The following is a 19,576-nucleotide window of genomic DNA, read 5'->3' on the forward strand; positions in this document are numbered from 1 at the left end:
TTTAGGATTTATGGCGCTCTAGGCGGGATTATTAAACTGGTGCCCCTATGCCTGACTTGCTCTTAGCAACACAAACATAAGCTTACAGTATTGGAAAACTTGCCACATGCACTTTATTAAAAACAGTTTAACTTAATTAAGCACACTGTAATGCTGGTGGACTAGCACTAAAGAAGCAGTGCAATAGAAAAAATTCTGATTTATTGACAGAATGATGCAAATAATATAATTTTTTTAATTTGTCAACATTTTATTGGAAATTTCTTTGAAGAGGTATTGAAACAAGGATTTGTTTTTAATTAAGAGCTATCTTTCTGGCTTTTTTGGCTGCAAAAATCAGTAATAATGTCATCGTATGACAAAGACAAAGTGACGTCTTGTTCGATTGCAAGAATAGCAAGACCAGTCAATCATTCCTGACTCATTGTAGAACGGAGATAGTTTTTAATGAGCTTTAGTTTTGAGAAACTCCGTTCTCCTGATGCTACTGTTATAGGAATTGTGAGTAGAATACAAGTGGCAATGTACACATTAGGATATATGTCAACAAGTTTGCTGATATGAATAAACTGTACAATGTCCATCACCGATTTTGCATGCGGCAACGTTGATGACAATGTACTCAATTCTTCGTACAGTTCAAGTCCATTTAAATCAAAACTATCACCGTGCTTCAGGAGGCTCTCTAGGTTCTTGCACTTCATTTGCTGCTCTTGTCTTCCTATTTCGTTGAATTTAGTTGTGTCATACAAAAATCCAAACTGTTCATGGTGTGCTCATAAGGTATTAAACCTTTCATCAACGGCAGATATTGCTTTAAAAATCACAACATTAAAAAATTCAACCTCAAATTTTTTTTCTGGATCATCTATGGGCTCATCTGCTTCTTCATATTCTGCTTGGCATTTTTTCCTTGAAACTCGTGTCACGTTTGGACATGGAAATTTTGGTTCTACACAGAGAGCCTGTGCAAGCTCTCTTACTGTAACCTGTGCTTCTTTGAATCCATTTTCTCTGTATTTCACTAAAAAGTCTTGTGCTGTTTAGTAAGGTAAGTGTTGAATCAAGCTGCATCGTTGGACTCTGCATTATTTTGCTTACACTTGAGATTTTAACAAGAATGCCATACCAGATTACGACAGATGTTAGAAACTTGAAGCTGGATATTTCAGGGGCCAATGACTATGCTTCACTTTTAGCTTTTGGATCTCTGGCTTCTTCCGAAATAGCAACCAGTGCTTCATAAACTTCCTCAGATTGATATCTCAATGTTTTTGCACTTTCTACTCTGCTTTCCCAGTGTGTCTCAGATAGAGGCTTAATGGTAATACCATTGACATGTGCTTTGAATATTTGCCATTGTCGAGTGGAAGCTGAAAAGAGCACGTAAATGCGTTGCAGCAAACCAAAAAAAGAAATAGCTTCTACAGAAGACTTGGCCATATCACACAATCAAATTAAGGCTGTGGCATACACACAGAACAAAAAAGGCTCGTGGATTTTTTGCCAGCAATCTAGCTTTCACGTCAGAAATGCATCCTCTCATATTGGCACCATTATCATAACCTTGTCCTCTAATGTTCGTTACGGACAATCCCATTCATTTTAGTTCATCAAGGAGAGCTTGAAGAAGTCCAAAACCTATAGTGTCATCTTCTTCTAAAAATGTGATAAATGATTCCTTGACTGTAATCTGTGCTGAATCACTAATGTCGACAAATCTCACTACTGACGACATCTGTTCTTGATGACTTCTGACCAGAGTGCAATCTAGAATTACGGCAAAATATTTTGCCAAAGTAACCAATAAAACAATTTTGTCTCTCACTTTATCACTCATTAGAATGATCAGTTCATTTTGAATTCTTGGTCCCAAATAGTGGTCATGTATTTCATTTTCAGTTACTCTTTGGAGATGTTCACTCATCACCATGTCAAATTTTCCCAGCAGTTGTACAAGGCCCAAAAAATTGCCATTTTTGGACTGGAATAATTTCTCAACGCTTCCTCTAAAAGCAAGATTGTTTGTCGATAGATATTCAACAATAGATAATAGACATTCAAGAACACGACGCCAATGCTGCTTCTCTGACTCCAGCAATCTTTGATTTTGGGCATCAAGAGTTGTCTGATTGTTTTAACCTTACACTCAGCTCAAACCATTTGTGCATACTTTCAATGTGGTGTTGTGCCTTTTTATGTTGCGGTAATACGTGACTAAGATTTTTCCAATCATTAATACCCATGGTTGCTATCTTAAAATTGCAACTATTGAAAAGCTTGCATGGGAAACAAAATATAGCATCCTTGCATTTAGAGTACCCAAGCCACCATCCGTTGACAATTGCACCATTAGAAAGTCTTTTGTAGTAATTGTTTTCTGTGAATTTCCTATTCAAGACCTTTTATTCTCCAGGGCCTTTCTCAAGTATAATGGCACGGAATTAGTTGTTTAAAAATTGCGGTCATGTGCCAGTGTTATCTATATCCCATGCTAGTACAGTTTCAACTGTTGTAATTTCTTGTTTTGTTTCTGCATCTGTTTCAAATGATTGTTCTGTGTATTGTTGCATTTCTTGAGCTTCGTCTGCATAAAAATTGTCTTCAGCAGTTACTTGATGATCTTGATCAACTTTGTTGTTTTCATGACGTACAAACTTAAGTATAGAACCCTTCTGTGCTTGTACAGCTAATCCTATTTCATCTTTCCATTTTCTTTTTTGCGACCTGGAAAGTTGTTTTTTGATACAACATAACTTATAAGGTTGTTTTTTAAAGAAATAACTGTTTAAATTATCAGATTTAAAATAACTAAATATAGGATAGTCGTGAGTCTGTGATCTTGAGCTCACAAGGTGCTCCACCCTGACTGAGACACAGTAGAGTTGGAAACCCATGTCATTTTCACAAAGCCACTTTTTAGTTTTAAATGTATAGTGGGCATCAGTCTTAATGTTAGTTACAACTCTATATCCACCTTATACTGTAAATAGATCAATGGCATTATCCAGTTAAATAAGCTGGGTTTCCAAACAGTGGCAAAATATAACCCTAGTTTTACTCCCAGGTAAAGCACAAAGTGACCAAAATGAAGTCAGCACAGAATCATCTCATCTAGATTAAGGTAGCACAGAAATGTTACAGGAGTCCTATTTGTGCCTTATTTTTGTTTGGAAAGACATTCACAATAGCAGCACGTTTTGGGCACGGCCAGAAATACATGATAAATCACTGCCTCTAAAGTTCCATCAAAAACTGACATTTCCACAGCTCTAGCATGATCTGCTGCACCGATTCTTCACAAGGAAGTGTCCCTGGCCTTCTTAAACTCACATTAACTGTGTATTTACTTTATGAAAGTTGGACAAACATTGTGAAAACGTAAGACATTGGCTGCCCAACCTCACTGACTCACTGGGAAAAAAAAAGCAAGAGAATCTTAGTACAACATGTGGTCACTCTACACACTAGTAAGGAGATGAGCATATTACAGTTGTTGGAGGGCTCTATTTAGCAGTAACAGGGCTATAGGAAAGCCAGTCAACATTTTTTGTTTCTCTGATGAAAACTGGCCCACTCCCTGCCCCAAACCAAACTTGTCACAAATAATTGTCAACAACTTAATTTTCTGTTTTTGGCTAAGATATTGATTTAAAAAAATATATTGAAATTGGATTCAGGATTGTTAGCAAGCATTTTTGGCAAACAAAGTTGTTAAATGAATCTAAATGGCAACACAGTACTGCTTTCATGCTTGGCTCACTCAGCCCCCCAGCCTGCTGGTCCAACAGCTGCAGTAGAGGAGGAGATAGGTGGGAAGCTGCAGTACCCCAAAATCCACCCCTTGGGGTGCAACAGCAAACCCTCAGGCCCGATCACACGCCAGTGGGCACCACCGCCAGCCCATGGTGAAGTTAGCACAGCATCTGATCTCAGGGACGGGGCACCCACGGAGTCACAGCAGCTCATCCTGTCCTGCGCAGCTCCCCTCCCCCCGCATGAGATGGATCACTGCCAGCCCAGGGGAGAGATGCGCTTCCCAGCTAGGGTGACCAGATGTCCTGATTTTATAGAGCCAGTCCCAATATTTGGGGCTTTGTCTTATATAGGTACCAATTACCCCCACCTCGGGTGATCAGACAGCAAGTGTGAAAAATCAGGACGGGCGGAGGGGGGTAATAGGAGCCTATATAAGAAAAAGACCCAAAAATTGGGATTGTCCCTATAAGAGTGGGACATCTGGTCACCCTACCCCAACCCCCATCCTGATTTTTCACACATGCTATCTGGCCCAGCCAGCTGCGTGTGACCATTCCAATCCTGGCCAAGGAGGTGAGTTACTGTCACTTTCATTCCTCAGCACGCAGCCAGTCAGCCCCCCCCCCTCCCCTCACCCAACCCAGCCCTGCCGGAGGGGAGGGGGGAGAGAGGGGTGCTCTGGGGGGGGGGGGGGAAGAGAAGAATGGACATTATGGGGGGCAACAAAGGATACTGCAGCCGCCGAGCCTGCCTCATCTCATGACAGGGGAGAGAGTCACACTCACAGGTGAGTTCCTCCTTTCCCCACCCCTATCCCCTCTCCTTCCCAGAGACCCCAGCAGCCAGTCTCCTCCCTCAGACTGTACTGCGTTCAGCTCTCTCTAGGACCCAGCAGCCCTGCTCTTACATGCTCCACTGCTTCCCATCTGTCCGGACTCCCAGCACAGTGGTGTCATAACGCGGCTGCCTATTCTGCCTATGGCTAAGGACAGCCCTGCCTCCGGCCCACATACATTCTTCAATTCCTCTCATCTCATCAGCCCTTTGTTTTTATTTTGGTAGGGATTGAGAGGAAAGTTGACTGGTTTATTGTGGAGAGGTGTAAGGCTGCAAGTTACTTCAGGAGAGCCTGAGGAGGAATGCATATGCTCGCCTTTTCTAATATGTCCAGGTGTTTGCTATTTCTCAGTTTGTTGGCTTTTTGTGGATGACACAGTGCAACTGTGTAAGAGGATCATCATCATTCACTGGTAGAAAAACCAGCATGGAAGGCAAAGGTTCTGGGGTTGTTGGGGTTTTTATTTTTTTTAATACAGAAAGTTTTCTTAATGTTTGGCTTTAGAAGTCAATTCTAAGCTTGAAATTTCACTATGAAAGTTTGTCATTTGCTACCAACTGTGATGTATATTTAGCCTATGGCTCAATTAATACTGTTCATTTGCCTATAGAACAAGGTTTCTATTTTCATGACAATTTGACAAGTGGCACAAGGCAGCAAGATTTCAGAGAAACAAACAAGGCAAAATTTGATAGTGTCACAGTTCCACTTTCAGGTAGGTAGCTAATTTATTTCCTCCAGTGTAGTGCAACAAATTTTGTAAGTTCATTGATATGGGTGAGGGGAAAATGGGTTTCCTTTGCAGCTGAATTTAAAATCCTAAATCAAAATTTTCTAAGCTTGGACTAAGTAAAACTTGAACATGGTTTAAGAAGATGGTTATGGTCCCAGGTAGACTCTCCTCTACAAGGCAAAGCCATGTTATAACCAGCTTAGTGGACAGTGCTCTAATTTTAGCTGTGACAGTAGCATTGATGTGCATTAACTTCATCTACACTAAGAGTGATCCATTGTTGATGATGGTTGTAGATAGCAACATAGGTGCTGGAACTAGGGATGCTGCAGCTTGAACTGCAGTGGCTTGAAGTGGTTTCCATCATATACAGAATTTATACTTTGGTTCAATAGCTCTCAGCACCCCCACTATAAAAACTGTTCCAGCACCACTGAAAGCAACTCCTTCCTTCACTCTTCTCAACATCATTAGTTGCTAGTGTAAACCAGGCCAAACTGATTCAAAAAGTTATAGGAAGTGTCATTGAGGCCAGGAGAGCAGTAGTTTGAACCCACTGTCAGCACTGAGTCATCTTCCTACTATCTAGAGACCCTAATGATCTATCAACACTGAAGAGAAGCTATTAGTACCACAAATTCAGGCACCGGAAAAAGTGGGTAGACCCTTCAAATCCAGGAGTGCTCCTAACGACACAGTTCTGCCAATAACATTGAGTGCACCTTCTTCATCAAGGCTTAACAATACATCAATTCACTATACATCAGCATGCTGCCAAGCTTCAGGAAAACTGGCACTGCAGGTGGACTGTTGTAACTGAACCTCCCAGTTCCCTCCCACAATGCTTAGAGCATTGTATCCTCTTCTCCATACAGCAGCTCCTTTCCCCTTTTAAACAGGCTACTCCTAACCAAGGAACTCTGTCATCACTGAACAGTGCTTATTGGAAACACACCACTGAATGCAATACAAATGTTTAATACATATTTTAATACAATATAACTGGACTGGTGAAAGCCATGGTATGGTCTTCTCCTGTAAAATGAAAGATGACACTGATTAGCCTCCTCTTACATACTACATAGAAGAGGGCAGGGAAGGAGAGAATGTAGTTTTATATTGCAATATTAAAAACTTATCTTAATATGAATCAGGATTGGTAGACATCAGGGAACTGACTGCAGCAATTTACACATCCCAGACACCTTTGAGAAAAACAACGGAAGAAACATAGCTGACCTCCAGTAAGACAAACAACAAAACTGTCACTAAACAATGACCTACACATGGTTGCTCCAGATAAACTAAACCATTTTTAAACCAGTGCAAATCCCTATAGGTAACTTTTTTTTAGGTTTAAAACTGGATTTAAATTTAGCTAGTGTAGGTAGATTTAAACATGCAAGCTACACAGAACCATTTTAAACAGGTATTTCCCACAAAGAGTTTTGCACCAGTTTAAGCTTATTGTCCTTCACAGATTTTAATTAAGCCTGGTGCAACTTGTGCATGTGTAAACAAGGCTTAAGCAAAGCTACCCACCCAACCTTAAGAAATCCTAGACCTCAATCTTACCAGCAGGTGAGATTCTAGCTCTCAGCAATCCTTCCCCATGCCCAAGATGAGTAGTAAGTGTCTTGTAGGGACCATCACCACATCTGGCAAAGAGAAGAGTAACTTGTTGGGGGTCAGATGACTTTCCCAGGAAGGTCCTTTTTCCTCTAGACCTGTCCTGTATAATCCACTTCTGTGAATCTCTGGAGTATGGGGGGAGAATGAGAAACCATTAACTCAGCTACAAGACAGAAAACATAAGCATAAAAGATTAAGATATTCAGTAAAATTACATAAAAATCAAGCAACTTACCTCCTCCACTAGCAATGCCTACTGTAATCATTGCCAGGATTCCAGGACTGCAGATTTGGCGTTAGGATGAGAAGACAATGGCCTCCAAGGACAGTAAAGAAGATGGGACTAGAACAGTGGCGGACTGTGATGAGTCCACCCTTCAGTAAGGTTTTAGATTATCAAACACTGGTAACAATGGCAAGCGTATGTCTGACTTTGTGGCTAGTCCACAGAGGATAGCCACCTGTGGCTGGTCCCAACTAACAAATTTAGTCTTTTAGCTCAAGTCCTAGAGGTCTGTGCTTTGGAACTAGAGGTCCTGCGTTCAGTGCCCACTGACAACCCCTCCAGGGGATTGTTACACATATACTCCCCTTGAAGAATCTTAGATGAAATTCAAGACTTCAATTTTCATGTTCAAAGTCCTCCATAGGACTGGCCCAAGTTACCTAAGGGACCCTCCCCCCTCATTCTGCATGATTAAAACTTCCCATAACAGCTGCTTTCCACAGAAACAATGGAACCCCCAACCTTGATGAGAGCAAAAATTGGGTAAATACTAAAGGGACGAGTTTCCTAAGCAAGGTAGTGGGTTGACAATTCCTAAGAAAGGAAAGGACGAACAGACAGCTTGGGCCCCCCTTTTTCAGCAGTGCTGATCTGCAGGTGCTCAGCAGCCCCTCTGAAAAAATATGAGGCACCAAGTCTCTCCAGCAGCACACTCAAATCTGAGGCTGTTTTTTAAAAATGTGGACTAAATTACAACAGCTGTATCTCCTTGCCCTTTTGGCTGAGAAGGTCTTAGTTCTAGCTTTCAGTGAGGCTCCTAGATTTTACTTTATAGTAAAGGTCTCTTATTCAGCTCTTGACAAACAAATCCTGAATTACCAAGTAAAATGAATTAAACAGAAGATGCATCTTGTCAATGGAATTTTTCTTACCTAATAATAAATCTCCATTTTTTCATTTCTGAAGCTGGTGCAGAAGCTCCAGAAGTGAGGGGTCTTGTTTCAGAGTATAGGTCAGAGGTCTCAAACTCCTGGCCTGCGGGCGATCTGCGGCCCGAGAACCTCCCCAATGTGGCCTGCAGGGCTCCAGCAATTTTGGGGCCAGGTCTCTCCCTTGGCCCCACCTACCACCCCAGGGTGCTCCCCCACACACACGTCCCCCAGGCGATTTAAAATGGCCCGGAGCCCAACCCACCACTGTCAGTGCAGCGGAGCCGAGCAGCTTCCTGTGCGCTCACTCCATGTGGCTGCTGGCCCCTCCCTGCAGCCCGGCGGGGCTGTGTCTCCGCGTGCTGCCCCTGCAGCCAATGGGAAGCTAGGGGGGCGGTGCCTGGGGGCAGCAGCATGTGGAGGCCCCCCAGCCCGCCACACCTTGGAGCCCCAGGTAAGCATTGCACCCCCCACTCCCTCCTGTCCCCAAACTCCTTCCCAGAGCCTGCACCCCATCCTCCTTCCCAGAGCCTGCACCCAGCACCCAAACTCCCTCTGAGAGCCTTAGGCAGGTGGGGGGCAGAGTTTTGGGGGGGTGGGTTCTGGGTGGCATGAATGACATTATTGGCCTGCTGGGAGGATTTGAGGACTGGAACTGGCCCTGGCCCTAAGGTAAATTGAGTTTGAGACCCCTGGTTTAGGTCAAGCTCAAAGTACACAAGGCCTTGGAAATAATGATGTTTCTAATAATAGAATCCATAGGGGTGTATTGCTTCCTGGCACCGTAATAATAGGTACACTATCCAGCTAGGAGAGTTGAGTTTTTCTTTGCTCTTGTTTTGCAGATGGAGCTAGAAAAAGTGCCACATTTGAGGCCTGAAAACCCATTATGAAATAAGACCTTATATAGCAAAGCATCTATGTTTGAATTTCAAAAGGGTAAGGAAATATATTGGGGGAGAATAGAGGCTAAAAATCTATTGTAAAAAAAAAAAAAAAAATCAAAGCATTTCAGATTCCAAAACATGATCCAACCACCTTTACATTAAACAATATCTTAGTCTGCAAGTAGTCATTGATTACTGCATTTATGTGGCTGCAATGCATCTAGAATTAACAGATGTGCAATTTCTCCTAGCCATTCCAGCTATGGACAGATTTCATCTATACAAAGGTCAACTTACAAGACTCCTACCAAGAGTACATCTTTATCAGAGGTCAGCACTATATTCACTTTTTAAAAAAAAAAAAAAGAGAGAGACAGGCTGATACCAATATGGAAACATTATACCAGTCAGGAGTCCTTTAGACAATTAATGTATCTACAGAGTAAATATAGATATCCTTCCGTAGTTCAATGAGATGCCCTTGAGCATCTGTTGAAATGTTAAGACATCAAAGCTAAGACAACATTTATTCAAACCATTTATTTGGGGAAATTTATATTTCTCACCTATCCCTAAATTATTGTTATAACTTAAAAGAAATGGAGGAAGAATATTTTATCTGATCTTATCTACAAAAGAAAGAATCATCCAGAAGTTGGGACACTATTGGTAAGCAAAGGGAACCTTGTTTTAAAATGCAGTTATAGTTTGTCTAGAACCTCCATTTGATTAGGAATCTGAACACTTGCCAAAATAACATGGGGCAAGTTTTTTCAGTAATGGTTTTGTGTTAAACTGCCAAGGACTTCAGAAACTCTCATGACTAAACTCCCTAAAAGCAAAAAAATTCAGAAATGAAACCCCAGTTAGTCTGTTACACTAAAACCACAAAGATGTTCAGGAAATCAGGAAGTATTAAAGGATGGTTGGCCCCAGGTATAATCAAGACTAGGGGCAAGTCTACACTACAGCGCTACATTGGCACAGCTGCACTGCGATAGCGCATCTGGTGAAGACGCGCTATGCCAACGAGAGAGCGTTCTCCCGTCGGATAATTACTCCACCTTGGCAAGAAGCAGAAGCTATGGCATTGGGAGAGCATCTCCTGCCCACAATAGTGCCGGCATGAACAGTGCAAAACTTGTGTAGCTTGGGGAAGGAACTTTCACATCCCTGAGCAACATAAATTAGATCAACTTACTCAGTAGCATAGACCTGTCCCTAGGAAATATTTAAGCACCTCTATTACTAAAGGTCCTCATCTTTTCCAATCCCTTCCAAAGAGCACCTCGATCTTTAGGTGTTTATCCTCATAAGGCTGGGAAGTACTATTAGTCTCATTTTACAGATGGTGAGCTGATGTACCCCCCCCCCCGCCCCAAAAAAGTGACACTTGCGCAAAGTCTCACACAGACTGTAGCAAAGCAGGGAATTGAACCCTGGTCTTCTAAATTTCAGGATAGCATCCTAACCACCATGTTATCCTTCCTCTGCCTATGTCTGCAGAATCTGAACTAATAAGTCAGAGGTGTGAACTGATCCATTCATCTCAGTGTGTATTAACTCAGAAAACCAATTATTTTAAATGTCAACATTGTTATAACAACTTTCTCTGACAGTTAAAGTATTAACTATTTCTCTGTATTAACTATTTCTGGAAGGGAGGGTCCTATTATGAAGATTTGCATAATTTACTGTGACTGCAGACCATTTTGACACTACAAGCAAGAGGACTTGGAACAGTACCATGAGTGAGTCTTCCTGACCTTCCAATCAAGGAAGAGCCAAGCAGAGACCAATGGGGCATCTGAGGCCCTCCAAAGGGGAGCGGAGTTCAAGAAGCCTCTAGGAAGAAAAGCCATGTAGGGAGAAACAGCAGAACCCATGTATTTAGACCCCAATGAAAGGAAGCTGATCGCAAAGAACTAAGAGCATGAGTGAGCATACTTGGAATACTTGCACAATTTCATGTGGGTGAGTTTATTTTGTGAGCTGAGCTTGAAAGATTACAACTCCAAGTACACACCCTGCCCTTTCCTGAATGATCTGTAACAAATCCAATTTGATGCAATGGGAGACAACTGTACATGCACACTGCACCAGGCCCTTCTTGCACTTTTTCTGTGTGTAATACAAATGCATAAGACTAAATATGTGCATTGTAAATTTCAATCCTTCAGCGCTTTCCTTGCTTGGTCAAGACCAGAGAAAGCAAGGAAAGCACTACCTGTATACAGCCACACTCGCAATGGACAGAGCTGACTAAGGTAGAATAGTATCAGAGGGGTAGCCAAGTTAGTCTGTATCCACGGATGTAGTGGCTGGCTCACTACAAAAGCAATTTTTCCTCTCTTGGTATTGACACCTCCTCATCAATTATTGGGAGTGGGCCACATCCACCCTGACTGAATTGACCTTGTCAACACTGGCTTTCCACTTGTAAAATAATTCCCTTCTCTTCATGTGCCAGTATATTTTTGCCTGTATCTGTAATTTTCACTCCATGCATCTGAAGAAGTGGGGTTTTTTATCCATAAAAGTTTATGCCCAAATAAATCTGTTAGTCTTTAAGGTGCCACTGGACTCCTCATTGTTTTTAAGGTAGACTAATTACACTTTGGGGTTAGCAGCATTGGTGTAGCTACTTCAATGGAGACCTCAAGTGAATTATCAGTCTGGCTTAGTGACCTTAGGACGTTCTTGCTGGCTGCAATCTAGAAGAGGGTCTAGAAGCGATGGGGGTGTCAACATCTCTCTATCACAATAATAGTTGGAGGGAGAGAACAGCCTTCTTAAAAATTAAGGTAATTCAGGCAACATCTCACCTCAGAATGCTTCTTTTACATTTAGAATTGGAATAAGAACTTACAAATAATTTCTTGAATTAGTATCCCTAGTTAATGCTGTGCACCTCATTGACCCAGGCTTTGTTTTTAGTCAAGAAGACTTCACTCTGATTTTCACTTTAAAAATTCTCCTCTATATTTTGTCATCTATCCCCACTCTAGCTCTTTAGTTCCCTTTTCTGGCTATAACTATTAGGGATTGTATAAACACAAATTTGTACTAGTTTAATTCAACCAATTTAGTTGAAGCAAACCCCTGTGCTGAGACACTTTTTTAACCAATTTTAAAATCAGTATCAACTTAAGGTTGCCCTTTATGAATTTACAGGAGCAAGCAAAACAGATATAAACCAGGTTTTGGCTGATGTGTCTACACAAAGTTGCGTTGATTTAGCTAAGTGTTTAAAAATCACACTTTTAGTTAAACTGGTGCAACTTTGTGTTTGAACCAAGTCTTTATTTACTTTCTGTTCTGTTCTCCCCACCCCACAGCTGATTAACACTTATCATATATCTATATATCAACACCTGTGGCTTTTTGACCTGTTAGACAACCTTTTAGTTACGGGGTCAGATCCTCTGCCATGTCAATGGAGTGATGCAAATTTACTTCAGTGAAGTTATGCCAGTTCACAGCGTCTGAGGATCTGAACCATGTTATCTTTCTATCTCCTATGCAGAAACCAGCTATATTTATCTTCTTTCCCAACACCACTTTTTCTCTACAACATCCCCAGTACTTTGCCTTGTCATCCACCTTTCCCTCTTCTGACATGGTCTTATGAACTGACAAACTTAGCCATGCTCCTCAGATCAGATTTTCTTCAGAGCCTTAAAAAAAAAAAAAAATAGATAAAATGAAAACCAGACAAGTTTTATAAACAGCAGTATCCCTAGGTGATTTGAAGTTTCAGATTAATCAATAACCCAGTGATCTAAGCATGGACACTATTTCCCTTAGCGCCCCTCCTCTATTTGTGCTATGTTGATGACATCTTAATCATATGGACCCATGGAAAGGAGGCCCTTGTTGAAATCCAGGTGGAATTCTTCAATCTGTAGACCACCATCAACCTCAGCCTGGACCAGTCCACACAAGAGACCCACTTCCTGGACACTACAGTGCAAATAAGTGATGGCCACATAAACACTACCCTATACTGGAAACCTATTGACAGCTATACTTCCCTGAATGGATCCATTGTTTACAGCCAAGCCCTAAGAGACAACCGAATTTGCTCCAATCCCTCAGACAGAGACAAACACCGACAAAATCTTCCTCAAGCATTCTTAAAACTACAATACCCACCTGGGGAAGTGAGGAAACAGATTTATAGAGCAAGACGGGTACCCAGAAGTCACCTACTACAGGACAGGCCCAACAGGGAAAATAACAGACCACCACTAGCTGTCACATGCAGCCCCCAGCTAAAACCTCTCCAGCACATCAATGATCTTTTTAATGTTTCTCTCAGTGACTTATTCTTGTAGGTACAAGGTATACAGTGTCATTTCTTGACTCTTGTAGTCAGATATTAAATTGTATAATTTATATATTTATATATATACTTGTATAATTGTTGCACACTATTTTCTAAATTAAAATAAACTTTATACTTAGAATTTCTGTTTGCTAGGTCTGTTTATGCTAGTGACTTTCAAAAACAAGCATGAGTAACTGAATTTCACATTTGAAGTTGTACAGTCAGATTCTTTGTTGATTGCTACCTAGAGTTTAGATTTGCTTTCATAATTTGCTTTCTTGTGTCTATGCTGTTGTTTGTTGCCATGGACAGGGCTAATGTTATAATGTATGTATATGTGTATGTATATGTATGTGTGTGTATATATGTATGTATGTGTATATATATAGTATATATAGCAGTGACTTTTTGTACAGTTGAAACTAGAAAATGAGACCAGTGCTGTCTGTGTACAAACTACAAAACAGATGGAATGCTGACTGGCTATGTCTGAACAAATAGAAAGATTGTGGCACTTGCTGATGGTAGGATAGCCTCCTGAATAAACCTCAAATGTGGAAAAGTTGAAGGATGTACTAAAATGTAAAAACTTTCCCTGAAGTGCCACTTACTATTATGAATGTTTCCTGAAATTAAGGTGGAAATAGCGAGGAGTCTGGTGGCACCTTAAAGACAAACAGATTTATTTGGGCATAAGCTTTCGTGGGTAAAATCCCCACTTCACATGCATGGAGTGAAAACTACAGATGCAGGCATAAATATACTGACACATGAAGAGTAGGAAGTTACCATACAAGTGGAGAACCCGTGTTGACAAGGCCAGTTCAGTCAGGGTGGATGTGGTCCACTCCCAATAATTGATGAGGCGGTGTCAATACCAAGAGAGGGAAAATTGCTTTTGTAGTGAGCCAGCCACTCCCAGTCCCTATTCAAGCCCAAATTAATGGTGTTACATTTGCAAATGAATTGTAGCTCTGCAGTTTCTCTTTGAAATCTGTTTTTGAAGTTTTTTTTTTGTTGAAGGATGGCTACTTTAAATCCACTGAATGCATCCGATGAAGTGAGCTGTAGCTCACAAAAGCTTACGCTCAAATAAATTTGTAGTCTCAAAGGTGCCACAAGTACTCCTTTTCTTTTTGCAAATATGGACTAACACGGCTGCTACTCTGAAACCTACTTTAAATCTGTTATAGAATGTCCAGGAAAACGATCCTCTTTCGCTTTCATTTGAAATGTCATTTTCTAACTTTCTTGCTTTAAGTGACCCCACCCCTCCCTACAGTCCCTCAGTGCCTCTTTCCAAAGTTCCTAGGCTCCCAGTAAAGTTTCACACTTTTAAATCACGATGAATTTCTGCATCCACCTCCAAGAGAGTAAAGTACCCTCTAACAGCAAAAGGTTATTAAGGAATTCGCCGAGGGGTACACGCCCTCCCACTTTGGCCTGCGGAATAAAGGAGGGGGGAAGGAAGGCAGAGAACAAGATCACTGAAAACACCCCTCCTTCCCCAAGATTGCAAGAGAAATGAGGCAGGGAGGACAATGGAAGTCAATAAATATCCCAAAGCCACTGCTGCACCAGGAAAAGGAGGGGAGGGAAATGGGAACTCCCCCCCCCATTTACCCCACCGAGGAAGTGGGGGCATAGGCGCGATGAGAAGACGCCGCCGCCCCTCGCTGCTGAGGCTGGGGCTGGGGTGGGGGCTTCCCTAGTCCTGGCTGGCGCGTTACCTGCGGCGGGGGGCTGCTCTTCACACCGTTGGCATCTGGCAGCCGCTGTCTGGCGGGGCTGCCCCCGGGGCAGGTGTCCCGGGCCGGGAGATGGTCCCCACCGCCCACGGTCCCCGCCAGCCCGTCGCCGGCTCCTTCCCCCCCGGCGGGGAAGAGCCCGCAGCAGCGCTGGAAGCGGGCGACAGGCTGGGAGCTGTGGAGGCTGCGGAGCACCCGGGCCATGCTCCAAGGACGCGAGCGCCCGAGCCACCTGCGCGCTGCGGGAGCCCCGGCACTGGCAGCGCCCCAGGCCGGCGGCCGCGGGTCACTGAACAGGTGCAGCCGCCTGCCTCGGCCCCAGCTCCGCCCCGCGCAGGTGGGCCTCCCCCGCCTGGCTGCGTGGCTGCTTGCGGCGTACCCGCGCCGTCCGGCTCCCCGCACCGCACGCCGGCACCATGCGCCCCTCTGAGCCCCTGTCCCCGGCGCCATGGGGTGTGCGCGCCCCTCTGAGCCCGTCTCCCGCCCCCGAACCCCTCCCCCGGCACCATGGGGTGTGCGCGCCCCTCTGAGCCCGTCTCCCCCCCCCCGAACCCCTCCCCCGGCACTATGGGGTGTGCGCGCCCCTCTGAGCCCGTCTCCCCCCCCCCCCGAACCCCTCCACCGGCACCATGGGGTGTGCGCGCCCCTCTGAGCCCGTCTCCCCCCCCCGAACCCCTTCCCCCGGCACCATGGGGTGTGCGCGCCCCTCTGAGCCCGTCTCCCCCCCCCCGAGTCCCCTCTCCCGGCACCATGGGGTTTGTGCCCCTCTGAGCCCATCTCCCCCCGAAAACTCCCCCCCCCCGGCACCATGGGGTGTGCGCGCCCCTCTGAGCCCGTCTCCCCCCCCCCCGAAACCCCTCCCCCGGCACTATGGGGTGTGTGCTCCCCTCTGAGCCCCTGTACCCGGCACCATGGGGTGTGCGCGCTCCTCTGAGCCCATCTGCCCCCCCCGAAACCCCTCCCCCGGCACCATGGGGTGTGTGCTCCCCTCTGAGGCCCTGTACCCGGCACCATGGGGTGTGCGCGCCCCTCTGAGCCCGTCTCCCCCCTCCCCGAAACCCCTCCCCCGGCACCATGGGGTTTGTGCCCCTCTGAGCCCATCTCCCCCCGAAAACTCCCCCCCCCCGGCACCATGGGGTGTGCGCGCCCCTCTGAGCCCGTCTCCCCCCCCCCGAAACCCCTCCCCCGGCACCATGGGGTGTGCGCGCCCCTCTGAGCCCGTCTCCCCCCCCCGAAACCCCTCCCCCGGCACCATGGGGTGTGCGCGCCCCTCTGAGCCCGTCTCCCCCCCCCGAACCCTTCCCCCGGCACCAAGGGGTGTGCGCGCCCTCTGAGCCCGTCTCCCCCCCCCCCAAGTCCCCTCCCCCGGCACCATGGGGTGTGCGCGCCCCTCTGAGCCCGTCTCCCCCCCCCCCCCCCGAGTCCCCTCTCCCGGCACCATGGGGTGTGCGCGCCCCTCTGAGCCCGTCTCCCCCCCACCCCCGAAACCCCTCCCCCGGCACCATGGGGTGCGCGCGCCCCTCTGAGCCCGTCTCCCCCCCCCCCCGAAACCTCTTCACCGGCACCATGGGGTTTGTGCCCCTCTGAGCCCATCTCCCCCCGAAAACTCCCCCCCCCCGGCACCATGGGGTGTGCGCGCCCCTCTGAGCCCGTCTCCCCCCCCCGAAACCCCTCCCCCGGCACTATGGGGTGTGTGCTCCCCTCTGAGCCCCTGTACCTGGCACCATGGGGTATGCGCGCCCCTCTGAGCCCATCTCCCCCCCCCCGAAACCCCTCCCCCGGCACCATGGGGTGTGTGCTCCCCTCTGAGCCCCTGTACCCGGCACCATGGGGTGTGTGCGCCCCTCTGAGCCCATCTCCCCCCCGAAAACTCCCCCCCCGGCACCATGGGGTGTGCGTGCCCCTCTGAGCCTGTCTCCCCCCCCCGAAACCCCTCATCCCGGCACCATGAGGTGTGCGCGCCCCTCTGAGCCCGTCTCCCCCCCCGAAACCCTTCCCCCTAGCACCATGGGTTGTGTGTGCCCCGCCGAGCCTGTCTCATCCCCACCCCAGCAGGGGATGTGTGCGCCCCTCTGAGCCCGTCTCCCCCCCCCGAAACCCCTCCCCCGGCACTATGGGGTGTGTGCTCCCCTCTGAGCCCCTGTACCCGGCACCATGGGGTATGCGCGCCCCTCTGAGCCCATCTCCCCCCCCCAAACCCCTCCCCCGGCACCATGGGGTGTGTGCTCCCCTCTGAGCCCCTGTACCCGGCACCATGGGGTGTGTGCGCCCCTCTGAGCCCATCTCCCCCCCGAAAACTCCCCCCCCGGCACCATGGGGTGTGCGTGCCCCTCTGAGCCCGTCTCCCCCCCCCCGAAACCCCTCATCCCGGCACCATGAGGTGTGCGCGCCCCTCTGAGCCCGTCTCCCCCCCCCGAAACCCTTCCCCCTAGCACCATGGGTTGTGTGTGCCCCGCCGAGCCTCTCTCATCCCCACCCCAGCAGGGGATGTGTGCGCCCTTCTGAGCCCATCTCCCCACCAAGACACACACCCCCTGGCACCAGGGTTTGCGCACCCCTCTGAGCCCATCTCCCCCCTGAATCACCTCCCCCTGCCACTGTGGGGTGTGTGCGCCCCTCTGAGTCCCTCCCCCCTGCATGGGGGTGTGTGTGCCCCTGTAAGCCCATCTCCTGCTTCCCCAAGTTCCCTCCCTCTGGCACCATGGGTTGTGTGTGCCCCACCAAGCCCATCTCACCCCCCACCCCGGCACTGGGGTGTGTGCGCCCCTCTAAGCCCATCTCCCCACCAAGACACACACCCCCTGGCACTGGGGTGTGTGCACCCCTCTGAGCTCTTCTCCCAATGTGACACCCCACCCCCCACCACTGAGAAGATATGGGGAGTGGTTATAGGCAATTGTGCCAAAATTGAAGTCTTGTGTCCTGGTTGATTCATCCGTACACCTAGATGATTAGGTAGTATCAATAGTGGGGGGAAGCTGCCTTCTGGCTGTAACTTGCTAGATGTAACTCTTCCTGGATGAAGACTTGGCCACAGCTATCCATGCTTTTGTCATGTCCAGACTAGATTATTGACACTCGCTCTATCTGGAACCGAACAAGGATGCAATGCAGAGGCTCTAGCTTGTGTGGGAAGTAGTGTCTGCATTATTAATGGTACAAGCTGCTGTGAGTACACCACCCCGCTATCCCTTTTGAACTCCCAGACCGTTTCCATTGTTCAGCAAAACCTTTGGTCCTGATTTTCAAAGCTAACTACAGGTTGAAGACTGAGATACATGAGTGTCTATGCTTCTAATCATGACCTGCCAAGACAGCTGTGCTCTTCTGGGACTGTGCAGTTTACAAAGCTCCAGCTTGTTAGCTGGAGATAAAATATTTTTGTTCAAGGGAGTTTGGCTGTAGAACAATCTTCTAGAGGGGATCAGACTAATCTAGATCCTGACCACTTCCACTCTCAAAATCTTCGTATTTGACAAAGCATTTCTACCACCACAGTGATTTAATATACAATACCCAAGCTGGGAGAGAAGAAGAGCATGAACCCCCTTGCATTTCACGGAGGAATTTACCTGAAATACACTTAGTGATGGATGTTATAGAAAAAACATAGGTAGCTGTGTGTGAAAGAGTCCCATGCCACACTCTGACCCAGTGTGTCTGCCTCACAAAGATATATCTGTACTCCACTTCTCAGCAGTCCTAGCACCTCTTCACCCCCACCACCAGATGTGCACTCTGCAACAATTCTGACACTGGCTGACAGCACTCTGGCCCCATTCTGACCTAGAGCAATCCCATCCCCATACAGGTATGTTAACCCCATCTTCCTCTGATATCCCAGTATCTCCCTCTCCCTGTACAGGCATGCGGATGTTGCAACTTGCACCCCACTCTGGGCCCAGCATTCACCCTTCTCTGCACATGTATATGCAACACATTCCAGCCTCAGCATCTCCTCACTCAAACAGCTGTATGCAGGTCAGTATCCCTGTGCTCTGCACCAGTATAACATCACGTACATTACACCTAGGTCTGTCTATTCCCCACACTAGCCCAGGGAAATATTGAGGAGAGGGGTGTAGCCTAAAGCTAACCAGCAATTACGCACTAAATCCCTTTGTGGATATTTGCAGCTTTGGTCAAATATTGTAGGTATAAATTTTCAGAAGAGGCCACTAATTTTGTGTGCTTCAGTTTCTGGGTTCCCAAAACGGAGACACTCAGGGTCTGATGTTTAGAGATGCCGAGCCACCACAAATCCATCTGCAGTCACTTTTCAGGTAGAACTGCATTTTGAATAGTTTGTGTGTACTCATCTGCTCTCAAGATTAAACAGTTAAACAGTATTTGTCAGCATGATTTCCCCTAGGACGACAGCATGGAGTTTCCCTTGCATCATGCAGAAACAGTTCACGCGAGCTTTAGGGTGCGGGACATCCATTCAGGCATTATTATGTGTAAAAGCAGGTGTTATGCAAATGATTTTTATGA

General features: G+C 46.5%; 1 protein-coding gene and 1 long non-coding RNA gene across 4 annotated transcripts in view; both read right to left on the reverse strand.

Moving 5' to 3' along the window:
* The window catches only part of SGPP2 (sphingosine-1-phosphate phosphatase 2), a 78,983-nt gene extending 63,597 nt beyond the window's left edge, over nt 1–15,386 (reverse strand). For 2 of the 3 annotated variants that reach the window (XM_075132227.1, XM_048864885.2), the window contains exon 1: nt 15,065–15,384. In XM_075132227.1, coding sequence (XP_074988328.1) covers nt 15,065–15,286 — 222 coding nt within the window. In that variant the 5' untranslated portion in view covers nt 15,287–15,384. Of the gene's footprint in view, nt 1–15,064 lie in introns of all 3 variants that reach the window. The other variant, XM_048864886.2, reaches the window with a different exon arrangement.
* LOC142073184 (uncharacterized) lies at nt 6,302–7,051 on the reverse strand. Its single transcript, XR_012669897.1, has 2 exons — nt 6,906–7,051; nt 6,302–6,535 (listed from the first exon to the last, which is right to left on the reverse strand). It is a non-coding gene; the product is annotated as an uncharacterized LOC142073184 (long non-coding RNA).
* Nucleotides 15,387–19,576: the final 4,190 nt, after the last annotated feature.

The sequence above is a fragment of the Caretta caretta genome, chromosome 9, assembly GCF_965140235.1.
Source record: "Caretta caretta isolate rCarCar2 chromosome 9, rCarCar1.hap1, whole genome shotgun sequence".
NCBI lineage: Eukaryota > Metazoa > Chordata > Testudines > Cheloniidae > Caretta > Caretta caretta.